General features: G+C 38.1%; 1 protein-coding gene across 1 annotated transcript; it reads left to right on the top strand.

The window, feature by feature from the left end:
* Positions 1-8,280: 8,280 nt before the first annotated feature.
* On the top strand, positions 8,281-14,295 carry LOC121379455. The gene is made up of 2 exons (XM_041508098.1): positions 8,281-8,603; positions 12,579-14,295. Exons 1-2 carry the CDS (start codon positions 8,281-8,283, stop codon positions 12,766-12,768), a joined length of 513 nt encoding a protein of 170 aa, XP_041364032.1. The 3' UTR covers positions 12,769-14,295.
* The last annotated feature ends 748 nt before the right edge of the window (positions 14,296-15,043 follow it).

Genomic DNA, 15,043 nt, shown 5'->3' on the forward strand with positions numbered 1-15,043 from the left:
CGACTGGTGTATCAAAGGCCGTGGTGTGTGATATCCTGTCTGTGAGATAGTGCATGTAAAATATCCCTTGCTGCTAATAAAAAAGAGTAGCCCATGAAGTGACGACAGCAGGTTTCCTCTCTCAATATCTTTGTGGTCCTTAACTGTATGTCCGACGCCATATAACCGTAAATAAAATGTGTGGAGTGCGTCGTTAAATAAAACACTTCTTTCTATTGCAAGAAATCATGTGGCATTTGCAGAAATGGTGAAATAGTATAATTCCATAATCCAGTATTCCATTATGTATGTGTTGTATGGCTTGTACGAAGCCTGCATTCTAAATATTTCTTTATTTATATTTTATTTTATTTTTGTTTGTTTGTTTATTTCTATATAAACCTGAATAATACTGGGGTTTTCAGTAGACAGGCACGTTTGAGTATTTTCCAGTTCACTAAGGATTTTGTGTTATTTAGAGCCAGGCAATAAAATTGATTATGAACACTTTATAGTTGATTAGAAGACCGTTTGGTGGAACGTGCAGAATATATAGAGAATACATGAGTGGCCGTTAGATACCATTTATCTCACAACGAGTTGTTTTAAAATGTATCTAACGAGCGAAAGTGATTTTGATACGTTTTTAAGCAATGAGTTGTGAGATAAACGGTATCTAACGGACAGAAATATATTATTATATTTCTTACATATCCTCAAAAACCACGTTTTAAGCAAATGTTAACATCTTTTTCGACTAAACGTTATTTACAGCTGTTACACTTGTAGCTAACTTACGCGTCACAGACACATGAATGTCAGGTTAACTATACGCCACAGTGTAATCTATTTTCACCGTGTTGTTTTTCATTGGATGCATGCGACTGGTGACCTGGTCATTACTTAAGAGCAGCCAGTCGTATGTCTTAAAATGGTTAACACTCGTACATGTGTAAACAACCATGTGTTATCAAAAATAATGCAGTGTGTTCTCACCAACGGGTGTGTAAGCCATGTGTGTTACATTTTCATGGGGTTTTTTTTTATCAAATGTAGATCCAGCTAGCGTTCACCAAATCTTTAGTGTAACAATGAACAACGAATGTCCGTTTACTTCAAAATGAAACTAATGAACTATGATCTAAATAATAATTCTCAAACTCCAATAAAAACATATTATATAATTAAGCCACGGGGTACGGGGGAATACTTCCCCGTAAAATTTTGAAACTATAGTCCGTCCCTTCCTCCTACCAAAATATTTTTTGTAAGTGTTTTGGAAATAAAAAATAAAAAAACTAATTTTGTGTGGAATTTAGAAATCAATCGGCTCAGAAATAATTAACTTGTAGTATTCCATAGTATACATAAAAGGCGTTCCCTGTGGGGAGGACTAGAGATGTCCTGAAATGCAATTTTCTGCATTCTATAAATAAAATCCATCTCTGCTTTAAGATTTACTACCAATAATGTTTTTGATTCATAACTGGGTGGCTAGATCACCCTAACCCCTCCTCCCATGTTCCGCCGTGCCTGATTCAAACTAGAGTTACAAATCAATGCATCGATTATCTGTTTGACGTAAATGAACTATAGCGGCAGTATTCAAGGCATATTGTCACAGACCACTGACCTATTTAATTGTCTATCAAAGTATTACCTGAACAAAAATAATTTGATTTGTCCTTAAATGTACTTTATTCAACCATCTTCATAACGACCATACTCCATTTATTAATGATATTTTGTAAAAATAATTGAATTATGTCAATGGTCCATAATTCAAAAACTAAAATTGTCGAGAGGGTTAACATCGATTTCATTCCATTAGGGTTGAGTTAAGGTTATGCAATAGCTAGATTTGGTTTCCAACAATTAATGATATTTTTAGTTATTATCCATTTTTAGAGAAATAAGGTCCTTAAATCCGTGACAGTATGCCTTTAACCGACAGTGTAACAATATGACTTGACAAGGCATTTCAGTATTATATATTATTTTTTAATTAATACTAATTTTCAAAACCGGACTGCATTAAGCTGCTGTACACAAAGTAGAGACACGGTGAAATTTCCCTGACTATTTTGTATTATTATTATTATTATTATTATTATTAAAATTATTATTATTATTATTACTATTACTATTTATTATTATTGTTGTTGTTATTATTATTATTATTATTATTATTATTATTATTATTATTATTCCTTTAAAAATTAAAAACAATTAGGAACATATACCGTTCTGTATATTTATAAAATGTGGTTATTTTTGTGTAAAAATGTACATGTTTTGTTAAAACAATAGTTTGTTCACAGCATTAGCGATATAATTATTATATTATTATAATATGTATTGGTATAACTCTAAACGGTTCTGTGCAGCAATGTATTATGCAGATAACCGATTTATTCTATGAACCGATATGCAAATAAAGTATTGTTTAAACGTTCGAATAATAACAATATCAACTGTCCATATCTTTCAGTGAAAAAAAATAAAATATATATATACTCTTCAAAAAAGTAGGGGAACTCTAATAAGAATTTACAATTGCCAAAATTATAAGGCATATTAGCTGTGGGGAATGGTTATATGATAATAGTGAATTAATTGGGCAAACATTACAACCGTTAGTTCAGTATTACAGTAGGTTTTATGACCACCAAAGATCTTGAAGGATGATTGGGGTCACAATTGAAATTTGAAAGTTGACGCTTTTTATCAGTAAATCGCAAATTGAAACAATAAAAATGACTAAAAACAACACAATAACAACTGTATGATCAATAGAATGAAAAAAGGTTGACAGAAATAATGTTTCACAGTGACTAATCGATCTTCCTGGAAATTGTCAAAATCGAGAATGACACCTCACGCACGCGTACGGGGAAACTGCATGATGTACGTGCAAACTATGGAATGTGTTTTGGTGTGTTGATAAACAGAACTGAACGTTCTTTACTAGGATGCCTGTGGACAAAACGTATGTTCGGTCTAATAGTTCATATTAGCATCAATATTTCAGGTCCCCCCCCCCCCCCCTTTTTTTTTTTTTTTGGAAGAGTATATATATACATATATGTGTGTGTGTGTGTGTGTATGTATATATATATCGTTTGATTATTTCCAAAACATGTTAATCTTAAAATTATTTTGGTTTTACAGAAGCAAGCCATGAAGATAATGACAATGATATGGAAAATACAGGTAAACAGTGCTGTTGCCATTGTGATCATAAGTCTATACATGTAGCTGTCTTTTGTATTAATGTATTTTGTGCAAACATTTATTGCCCATGAGCATAAAGTAGCAGGACCCTATTTTCAACCAGGGAAAATGGGCACCAAATTTGGTTAGTCTACAAACATGTAACATATCTGGGTAAAGTCATGAGCGTAGCGAGGAGGGAGGGGGCACGAGGGCCATGTCCTCCAATCGAACCTCTTTTTTACTGTATTAAATTTTGTAAAATCATACATACATATATAGTGTGGGTCCCTCCAGTAATGCCCCCCCCCCATCGCCCTCCCCCCCACTCCCCCCGCAATCTAAAATCCTGGATACGCCAGTGAGTAAAGTTACAATAGAGTGAAACAAGAATCTGTGAGGTTTAAAGGGGATCCAGCGTCTAAAAATAGATTAAGAATTTGACTCGATAGCCGTTTCTTCTCAGACGAAGGTGCGTTTTCAGAACTATTAAAAAAAACAAATTGGGGGTAAAACGAAAACCTGGATGACCAGAAACACTTCAGATAAACAAAAATGGATAATCTAAACAATAAAATATAAGTAACTTCTAATTTTAATCATCAAAACGTCTTTAATGGTGAAACATACGCCGTAGTGTTTAAAAACTAGGGTCTGTCGCTTTAAGATAAGAGCGATATAATATAATATTATACTTTTTTAATTATTATTTGAAACCCATATACCTTTGCGGGCGAACGTAGCCCAGTGGTTAAGCGCTCGCTTGATGCGCTGTCGGTTTGGGATCGATCCCCGTCAGTGGGCCCATTGGGCTATTTCTCGCTCCAGCCAGTACACCACAACTGGTACATCAAAGGCCGTGGTATGTGCTGTCATGTCTATGAGATGGTTCCCCGCGCTTCAGAGGACCCAGCGGTGATGTTTACATTTATTTTCCCCTATGTCATTTTCCCCCTCTCAACGAGGGGGTTACAAGATATATATCCTGCGAAGGGGGTCCCGCTGTTATTTGTGCTACAGGCCCCGAGGATCCTTAAACCGGCTCTGCTTGAGTCTATACTCTGAAAGTGTTATGAGCACGGAGCTTGATCTCGCCATCCACTATAGATTCTAGTCTCTGGTGTGTGTGTGTGTGGGGGGGGGGGGGGGGGGGGGGGGGGGGGGGGAGGAGAGGGGGGCGTAGCCCAGTGGTAAAGCGCATGCCTGAAGCGCGGTCGGTCAAGGATCGATCCCCGTCAGTGGGCCCATTGGGCTGTTTCTCGCTCTAGCCGGTACACCACGACTGGTACATCAAAGGCCGTGGTATGTGCTGTCATGTCTATGGGATGGTGCATATAAAAGATCCCTTGCTGCGAATCGAAAAGAGTAGCCCATGAAGTGGCGACAGCGGGTTTCCTCCCTTAATATCTGTGTGGTCCCTAACCACATGTGCGACGTCATATAACCGTAAATAAAATGTGCTGAGTGCGTCGTTAAATAAAACATTTCCTCCATATACATCTGATGTCATAATCTTTCGGTTGATTGTTTAATTGTAAACACTATGTGGGGTTTTTATGTTCCAGTTGTGACAGAATGCAATTCTACGACTTTTAAAGTTACAGTTGATAAAAGAAAATATTTGAAAAAATTTCCAAAGTCCTCATTGGACGCCCTTTCCTTGGGAAACGGGTGCAAAGGTCAAGAAAGACACGGGGTTCTGACATTCAACGCCACACTTGTGGGATGTGGAACAAAACGGGTACGTATCATTTGTTAAAGTGCAATTATTATAGTTGAATTTGATATATATTATTCTTTTTTTTTTTTTAAATAAACGTATTGGTTTTCACTTGCATAGGCCTATACATTGTACCGTATATGTTTGTTCGTTTGTTAAACATTTGTTTTATTTGTATTATCATCATCATCATCATCATCATCATTATGTTTTTTATTATCCATCCTTTTATTTCTGTTCTTTAAATTTAATCTCCATCCTTTCAGTTCTTATAGCATCTCCTATCTTCAATTTCCTTTCTGTCCAACTCCACATCCCGGTCCCGGGCCCGTACTTATAAAACGTTTAGAGTCTAGACTCAATTTCTAATGACGTCACACGCATACATTTTGTATATAACGTTGCTCATACGTTAAAGTCTGAGACTAGAAGAATTTTGAGTCCAGAGCCTGCTACCGATCATTCGGGCGACTGGTGCTCTCTTGTGCCAGTCAGCACAGGCGGTCCTCTCTCCTACCTCCCCAAACTTTTCCTGTCATGGACAGGGGAGCCGGCCGAGGCCAGCACCCGTGCCCATGATAGGCGTGTGCTACAACAGCTTGTTCTGAATGTACACATGTTAAAACCTAGTCCTGTCCTATCCTGTCCTGCCGGGTTATCCTAGTAGCACATGTAGCACGTGCTACGGTTCCCCGCGCTTAAGGGAACCCAGCGATGATGTTTACATTTATTTTCCCCTATGTCATTTCCCCGTCTCAACGAGGGGGTTGCAAGATATATATCCTGCGAAGGGGGTACCCGCTGTTATTTGTGCTACAGGCCCCAAGGATCCTTAAACCGGCTCTGCTTGAGTCTATACGCTGAAAGTGTTATGAGCACGGAGCTTGATCTCGCCATCCACTATAGATTCTAGTCTCTGGTGTGTGTGTGTGGGGGGGGGGGGGGGGGGCGTAGCCCAGTGGTAAAGCGCACGCCTGAAGCGCGGTCGGTAAGGGATCGATCCACGTCGATGGGCCCATTGGACTATTTTTCGTTCCAGCCAGTGCACCACGACTGGTATATCAAAGGTCGTGGTATGTGCTATCTTGTCTGTGGGATGGTGCATATAAAAGATCCCTTGCTACTAATGAAAAAATGTAGCGGGTTTCCTCTCTGTGACTGTGTCAAAAATGACCATATGTTTGACATCCAATAGGCGATGATTAATAAATCAATGTGCTCTAGTGGTGTCGTTAAACAAAATAAACTTTTAACTGGTGTATGTGGGAGGATGGTTGCCAGGAATTTATCCCCATTACCTATCACCATGACTTGTTTAAATAAGACTGCATGTTGACCGTAACTCACAACACCCACCACGTCAACACGTGTGGTATCGGGGACTTTAGGCATTTTTAGTACCTTTAATGCAGAGAAACGTCCGCCAACATACCAAAAATTCTTGAATAGAGGTCCGGTCTCAGAGGATTTACGGTAAATAGTCAAAGTCAAAAATCGTGTCATCTCGTGTCATCACAACTCGGGTCGGGACGTAGCCCAGTTGTAAAGCATTCGCTTGACGCGCGGTCTGTTTGGGATCGATCCCCGTCGGGAAGCTCATTGCGCTATTTCTCGCTCCAGCCAGTGCACCACTACTGGTATATCAGAGGCCGTGGTATGTGTTATCCTTTCTGTGGAATGGTGCATATAAAATATCCCTTGCTACTAATCGAAAAGAGTAGCCCATGAAGTGGCGACAGCGGGTTTCCTCTCTATATGGTCCTTAACCATATGTCTGACACGATATGACCGTAAATAAAATGTGTTGAGTGCGTCGTTAAATAAAAAAAACCCCAACATTTCTTTCTATCACAACTCGCAGAATACCGATCTCTTAAAGGGACATTCCTGAGTTTGCTGCATTTTTAAAGATGTTATCGATTAACAGAGACTTTTTAACGATTGTAATTACATTAGTGGCTGCATATTAACCGTGTTTCTGATTTGTACTAGATTAAATTTCATTTTATTTCCTAAAATCCAGTTTGGGCTTCTTACAAATATTAAGACGACCAGAAACACATTGAATATACAGACACTCATATTCTAAATAAGAAAATATATTTAATATGTAAGTTTAATCGTAGAAATATTTTATTAGTAGGAAACATCTTAAAATGCAGCAAACTCAGGAATATCCCTTTAATCGACAATATCTATTTTATTAGTCCTGTCCACTCTGTCTTGTGCAGAGGTACGATTTTGATGTGGCAAAACGGTTTTGTCCCCCTCCCGGTACACACCGGAGGGGACTATAGGTTTTGTCTCTGTCTGTCTGTCTGTCCATCCGTCTGCATGTCCGTCTGTCCATCTGTCTCGCATATAGTTTACTGACTATTATTTTTCGCAGTGCCCCAATATAATGAGCTGACATATGGTATGTAGCTTTATCATGTACAATTATAGATCGTTTGACTTTCATGACGATTTACCCTTTTTTTTGAAAGAGTTATGTCCTTTGAAATTGAGAGATACGAATATGTTTGGGCCAGGCAGGGGACATGTATTACTTTGGTAGTACTCTCAGCGTTCTAACTCCAGTGTCTTCTTCCCTTGCCTTGTTTACATGTTAGTTTCGAAACCGACATATTAACAGGACAGGGCTAGAGGTCACTGGACCTATCAAAGAAAGACATGATTTATTTAACGACGCACTCAACACATTTTATTTGCGGTTATATGGCGTCAGACATATGGTTAAGGACCACACAGATATTGAGAGATGGAACCCGCTGTCGCCACTTCGTGGGCTACTCTTTCCGATTAACAGTAAGGGATCTTGTATATGCACCATCCCACAGACAGGGTAGTACATACCACGGCCTTTGATATACCAGTCGTGGTGCACTGGCTGGAACGAGAAATAGCCCAATGGGCCCGCCGACGAGGATCGATCCCACACCGACCGCGCATCGAGCGAACGCTGTACCACTGGGCTACGTCCTGCCCTCTCGACCTATCAGAATGTTTGTTAAATTTTGGGTGAGACGTAGCTTGATGCGCGGTCGGTCTCGGATCAAGCCTCATAGGTGGGCCCATTGGGTTATCTTTCGTTCCAGCTAGTGCACCACGACTGGTATATCAAAGGCCGTGATATGTGTTATCGTGTCTGTGGGATGTTGCATATATAAAAAGATACATTGCTACTAGCGAAAAAATTTTTTTAGCGGGTTTCCTCTCTAAGACTATATGTTACAATTACCAAATAGTTGACATCCAATAGTCGATTATTAATAAATCAATGTGCTCTAGTCATTTTGTTAAAAAAAAAAAGAACTGTTAAATTTTAATATTTTATTTTGCAGAACGTTGACACCCGCAATACGTACATGTACACAAATACTTTGTTTGGACAATCTGGAGCTGAGAGACTGGAGATTCCGGTCAAATGTGCAGTGCAAAAATATATATACATACGTTATGAAATATCAGAGCCACGTGTCCGCTATTATCCTGATGACGACAACAAATACGACGTAAAGCTGGCCGTCTACAGCGACGTAAAGTACAAATCACTATGGCAACCAGACAAAACCAGCATTCTTCCCGAGAAGCGTCTCTATGTGGACCTGAGATTGAACACCACCGATGTCGATCTTAAAATAATAATCAGGTTTTTTGGTACCAACCATGGTGGTCTTATCATGAACAGGTATGATTTAGTTAAGAATTGAACGTTATATTTATGACGTTCATGCGATGATCAACACCAAAACCGTTTTACACACTGTATGAATGGCGTAGCGCTGACGTTCATGCGATGATAAACACCAAAACCGTTTTACACACTTATGTATGAACGGCTTCGCGCTAAAACGCTACGCCATTCATACAGTGTGTAAAACGGTTTTGGTGTTTATCATCGCATGAACGTCATAAACATAACGTTCGATTCTTATAATTCCAAATGCATTAATATTGCCATTATACAAAAATATATTAAAAACCCCAACCGAACATTATTTCACAATGATTTGCAACTGTATCAATACACAAATAAGGGAATTCTCTTAGAAAGTTACATTCGGAGGTTTTTCCGTCAAATCTCCGATTCATTTTGCTGATTTAGGGGCCTACATAAGGTTTTATAAATTTTAATTGTCTGAATCAAATGTGGATAAAAAATTATAGAATTTAAAATAACTGAATATCAACTGATAATGCAAACAGGTTTTTTTCAAAAATATCAAACGATAATTAATTAAGAATTTAACTATCTATATACTTAAATGGAAGCTTTGTTGTAAAGCGGTTAGAGTATGACTATTTAGAAGATTTATCAATTACTATATTAAAATTGCAGTTGTCAAAAGCTGAATTAGTGAAAAGTGAATGTGAAGACTGACTTGAAAGGGATAAAGTGGTTTCAGTGTTACTGTGTATGTGGATTTTAGAGGAAGTTTGTGATTGTGTGATATTATTCTCGGAAAGGACTATGCGTGCACGAAGGCGTATGTGTTTTCGCGCGTGTAAGTTGTCGATTTGGTATTTTTGTCAAATGTGACAGAGCTGCGCTCATGTCTCTCTTTGGATTTATTGAGCATTCTCTACTATAAGTTCTAATAGATGCTTCGTTTTTGTGGCCTGTCATATACATTATGCGTCTCAGTTCAAAACCGGAGTCGTTTAAAGCCTGAATTGCGGTGTCTTAATGTAAAGTCTCCACCAAAACTTTCGTGTCTCTCATCCGACATTGTGATTGTCGTTAGTCACTGTCACTCACAGTGCAGACGATATTGGGATAATGTCGTTAAACATTCATTCATTCATATTGGGATAAAAATAGAAACGATGGAATCCTTGGGGATTCCGTTGTTGACGTAATTGATAAAAAGTAGTTCCGGTAATAACATTCTGGGTTTTTTGTTTACCGAAAAAGTGCAGTTTTCACGTTCATGGAAGAATGAACGTTGGTTTTTTAGATGACGTGATAGCATTTTAACCAATCCAGACGCCTATTACAAAACAGTAATTATAAAATTGAATTATTCTAGTTTCAACCTACACTTTCATTTCAACTTGGTACCAACCATGTTGTTCTTATCATGAACAGGAATGATTTAGCCTAGTTTGAACCTACACTTTCATTTCAACTTATTTCCTTGCTTATATCCAATTGAGGTTTAAGCACGCTGTCCTGGGCACACACATCAGCTATCTGGGCTGCCTGTCCAGGACAGTGGGTTAATTGTTAGTCGTTAGTGAGAGAGAGAGAGAGAGAGAGAGAGAGAGAGAGAGAGAGAGAGAGAGAGAGAGAGAGAGAGAGAGAGAGAAGAGGGTGTAGTTGTCTTACACCTACCCATTGAGTCGTTAAAACTCGCTCTGGGTTGTAGCCGGGACCGGGCTGCGAAACCCTGTACCTGCCAGCCTTATGTCCAATGGCTTAACCACGATACCACCGAGGCCGATCAACCTACACTGTGTTGCTTTTTTGGTTTATGGTATTTCCTCTAATAAGTGCCGACCTCTAATAAATAAAAAAAAGAGTAAAGTTTGTTTTATTTAACGACGCCACTAGAGCACATTGATTTTTTTATCTTATCATCGGCTATTGGACGTCAAACATATGGTCATTCTGACACTCTTTTTTTTAGAGGAAACCCGCTGTCGCCACATAGGCTACTCTTTTACGACAGGTAGCAAGGGATCTTTTATTTGCGCTTCCCACAGGCAGGATAGCACAAACCATGGCCTTTGTTGAACCAGTTATGGATCACTGGTCGGTGCAAGTGGTTTACACCCACCCATTGAGCCTTGCGGACACTCTCAGGGTTTGGAGTCGGTATCTGGATTAAAAATTCTATGCCTCGACTGGGATCCGAACCCAGTACCTACCAGCCTGTAGACCGATGGCCTAACCACGACGCCACCGAGGCCGGTTACCTCCAATAAGCGTCTGGGGCCCATTTAACAAAACATCGTAAGTTTATGCCTGCGACTAGCGATTATACAGGTCATACGTTTTCACGTGTTTGACACATATTTCACACAGAATATTAGACAATTTCACAAAACATCGTAATTCAAGTATTGCACGTAAACGTAAACCTACGACTAAACCACAATTCTTATTACTACTAACATAGTTTGAAATACACAAATTTCATTTTATTTTGTCTTCAAAATGCTCCATGTTCCATAATGATGCAATTTTCTGAGTGAAATAGATGTCAAACACATGTAAATGTATAATTGGTTTAACTGCTAGTCGCAGACGTAAACTTACGATGTTTTGTGAAATAAGACCCTGGGCCCCGTTCCAGGAAAGAATTATTGTAGGTAAGGTTAATTGTAGTGACTAACGCGAGTTTCACAACTGGCACCGTAAACTTTACAGCCATTCCACAAAGCAACCTTACGGCAGTCGTAAGTGCCCATTTAATTAAATTAAAATCTTCTTTGCGAAGAGGGGCGGGACATAGCTCAGTGGTACAACGCTCACCTGATGCGCGATCTATCTAGGATCGATTCCCGTCGTTGGGCCCATTGGGCTACTTCTCGTTCCAAAGGCCGTGGTATGTACTATCCTGTCTGTGGGATGGTGCATATAAAAGATCCCTTGCTACTAATCGAAAAGAGTAGCCCATGAAGTGGCGACAGCGGGTTTCCTCTCTCAATATATGTGTGGTCCTTAACCATATGTCCGACGCCATATAACCGTAAATAAAATGTGTTGAGTGTGTCGTTAGATAATAAATTGGTTACCGAAGTTTCGGAACACCTTGAATATATTTATTGGTATCGGACATCCATGAAGTATTACTTTCTCACTTTATTTGCCAAGCGATAATCGACGAATGCACAAAACACGAGAGTAATCTCCCGTATTTGTGTGTGAAGGTGTTATGGCCTAGAATGTTTTTCATCGAACGCAGAGTTTCATAAAAGGTATTTGTTATATATTAGATCCATTTTTACAAAAACAAAAGTTAGTATCCTTATCAGAAAACGATCAACTCATGATCTAACTGCCATTTGACATCTACGCTAGTTGCTTATAACTGCCTCGTACCTATTAGACGGCATTTCCTGGGTTTCTCTCCAATTCAACCAATCGGATATCAGCATTTCAATCGTCTTAATCGTGAAGACACACCAAAAACCCGTCTTAATAACAAGTCACGTGACCAAAATTACTTCGACACAATTGGCCAAACATCATCGCCCCTGCCTATTCGTCCAACATACATCAGCATACGGATACAGAATACTGCATGCGTGTCCGTCAGATACCATTTACCTTACGGGTTGTTTTGAAATGTATCTATCTAGCGAAAGCGAGATACAAAATAAATAGTATTTTACGGAAACGATTGAAGTATCCCAATATATATCTACTAAAACTTATTTACGGCGTTTGCCCTTGCAGTCAACTTATGCCTCACAAAGCAATCAATTTCAGGTTGTTAACTTAAATGTCACAATGCAATCAATTTTGATTGTGCTTATTTCATTGGATAGTATGGCTGTTGCGACCGGGTTATTACCTAGGAGCAGATGATCGTATGTCTTTAATTTGAAAACGTGTGTGTCTGCGTTCGTGCGTACGCGTGCGCGCGTGTGTGTGAGTCTCCGGTCACGAGTGCGGGGGTTGGTGTCCTCACTAATTTCGTTTCTTTTTTTGCAGTTGTCCATTGAACAAAAACGTGCATATCCAGCAAACTGGGGATGATGTGTTTCGCTTTAGTTTTCTACCGATAGAAGCGCCTAAACGTTTGGTGCTAAAATTCAAAATAAATATCTGTGACAGGAAGGAGAAATGGTGCACCACGAAATGTTCGACAGCACCCAAAACGACATCGAAGCCATGGAAATAGAGACGGAATGATGATATAATGATGATGATGATGATGATGATGATGACATAATGATGATGATATAATGATAATGATGATGATGATGACATAATGATGATGATGATATAATGATGATGATGATGATGATGACATAATGATGATGATGATATAATGATAATGATGAGGATAATGATGTCGACAAGGTAAAATAAATGTAATGGCAGTGGTAATGGTGCTTTCGTGATCAAAATATTAATGACTACAATACATTGTAATTTGAAATAAGACAAAAAATAACCACTGGTGATATCATCACCATCATCATCCTCATTACTACTACTACTACTACTGAGGTTGTTGCTGTGATGATGCTGATGTTGCTGATGACAGTGACGACGACGATGACATAGTTTTACATTTACGGATTGGGTTCAATTTTAAGGTTATTATTATTACTATATGTAAGATATAAAGATGTTTGTTGGTTCAGGTTTTATTAATTTTGCGGGAATATTATTATTGTACATTTTGTGATTCATAATCACTATATATGTTTCCAAAAAAAAGTATCGCATGGGTGTTTGTGGGAGGCAGGTTTTTTTAACAATTTTGTTTTATGCATCGTGAGAGTATATATATATATATATATATATATATATATATATATATATATATTCTGACTGTAAGAGAGCAAAACGGACATTTCGATAGCGCAAACTGTGCCTACCAAACGATAGTCAAAGATTCCCGCTCTAATACAACAATCCTGTTTGACGTTAAATATCTTTTTCACATATTAATGACTAATGCACACAGTGCCTCCTCCTCCCTCCTCCCCCCATATCCATATGATCATTTCAGGAGAAAGCTACTTTGATTGGCTGGTTTAGGATATAGTTGTTTTAGACTATCATGCAATTACAGTTTATGTTATATATTACTATTTGGTCTAACTTTCTAATGCGATTCCAAACTCACATTTACATAGTTATTTATGTTCAGTGAACTAATGATCTCCAAACTGCACGTGTATAAAATTCAAATTTTCGTTAATAATTATATTTCAACATATTTGAAAAATCAGGCTAAAACGAAATCCGGTATATTATATCCCGAACTAAATTAATGTTGTTGACTTTAAAATTAATCTTATTTTTTTATCCGAGCGTTGCAGTGTATTCGACCCTTCCTTGTTCGACCCAACGAAATTCTAATATGTATATATAATCAAAACATTATATTAATCAATTTTATTGTTCCTATGATTTGGGTTTTTTTTTCCTGTTTACCACTATTACTTATTAAAATGAATGTGTTAGTATTTTGGAATGTTGAGTTGTTGCCGGTTTTATTGTATTTATGTTTTCCATTATAATATGCAGATTTTGTCTGTTCATTTCCTTAATCATTTCTGTTGGGATAATGTACTTGGTTTTTCAATATGTATTTTTGTTTAAATATGATATTTTTGTGGGAATAAATAATAATTTTGGTTTCATAAACGAATTATTGTTCTTTACTGCATGCTGTTTCTCAACAGTGTCTACTCCGTAATTTTCTGCGCTCAGTTGGAAGAAAAAATAAAAACAAACTTACAACAGTTATGTGTGTGTGTGTGTGTGTGTGTGTGTGTGTAATATATACAAAAGGTTCATGTGTGGAACAAATGAATGTATACACAATTGCATTTACTTGAAATCTGGTCATAAAAAGTTAACAAAATAATAGCATGACCATTCCCTTCCATATTCCAGAGGTGTGCTATTCACTCTCTAAGCGCACAGCTTGCCTTATATGAACTGACACCTCTCAGGAAATGAACGTCTTAGAACGAGGAGTATGCTTAAAGTTGAAATAGCACAAAACATTGCTGCTAGACGTCGTGGTGTGCATTAGCTTTCATGAGAACACAACACTGTGTTTGCAGAAATGTTATCAACAGGAATACTAGATACAGGGTTTTTGCCAGAGGGTAAAACGGGTATGGCGCCATACCCAAATTTTTGGCAGATTTTATTTTTTTAAGTTAACCTTTTGACAAAATTAGTTACTTTTATCATTAATGTATGATTTTCTTAACCATAACCCTAAACTTAACCCATATTCTTTCTGGGGAAGGCATCCCATACCCGCTGTTGACAGTGGTTGCATTCAATTCCATAGCGCCATATCCAAAATTTTCTTTCTGGCAGAAACACTGAGATATCTTCTGTATTTGGGGAGCCTACGCGTGACGTCACGTTTGTAAAATGATCAGGGTAGTACACCTACAGAATCATTTGAAAACGACAAGTCT

Source organism: Gigantopelta aegis, chromosome 8, assembly GCF_016097555.1.
Source record: "Gigantopelta aegis isolate Gae_Host chromosome 8, Gae_host_genome, whole genome shotgun sequence".
Lineage (NCBI taxonomy): Eukaryota > Metazoa > Mollusca > Gastropoda > Neomphalida > Peltospiridae > Gigantopelta > Gigantopelta aegis.

What these genes read in the sequence shown, in the direction of transcription:
- LOC121379455 (XM_041508098.1), top strand. Translation starts at nt 8,281, where the DNA reads ATGTACACAAATACTTTGTTTGGACAATCTGGAGCTGAGAGACTGGAG. An exon ending in GGTGGTCTTATCATGAACAG is followed by an intron (nt 8,604 to 12,578) that starts GTATGATTTAGT and finishes CTTTTTTTGCAG; the next exon opens with TTGTCCATTGAACAAAAACG.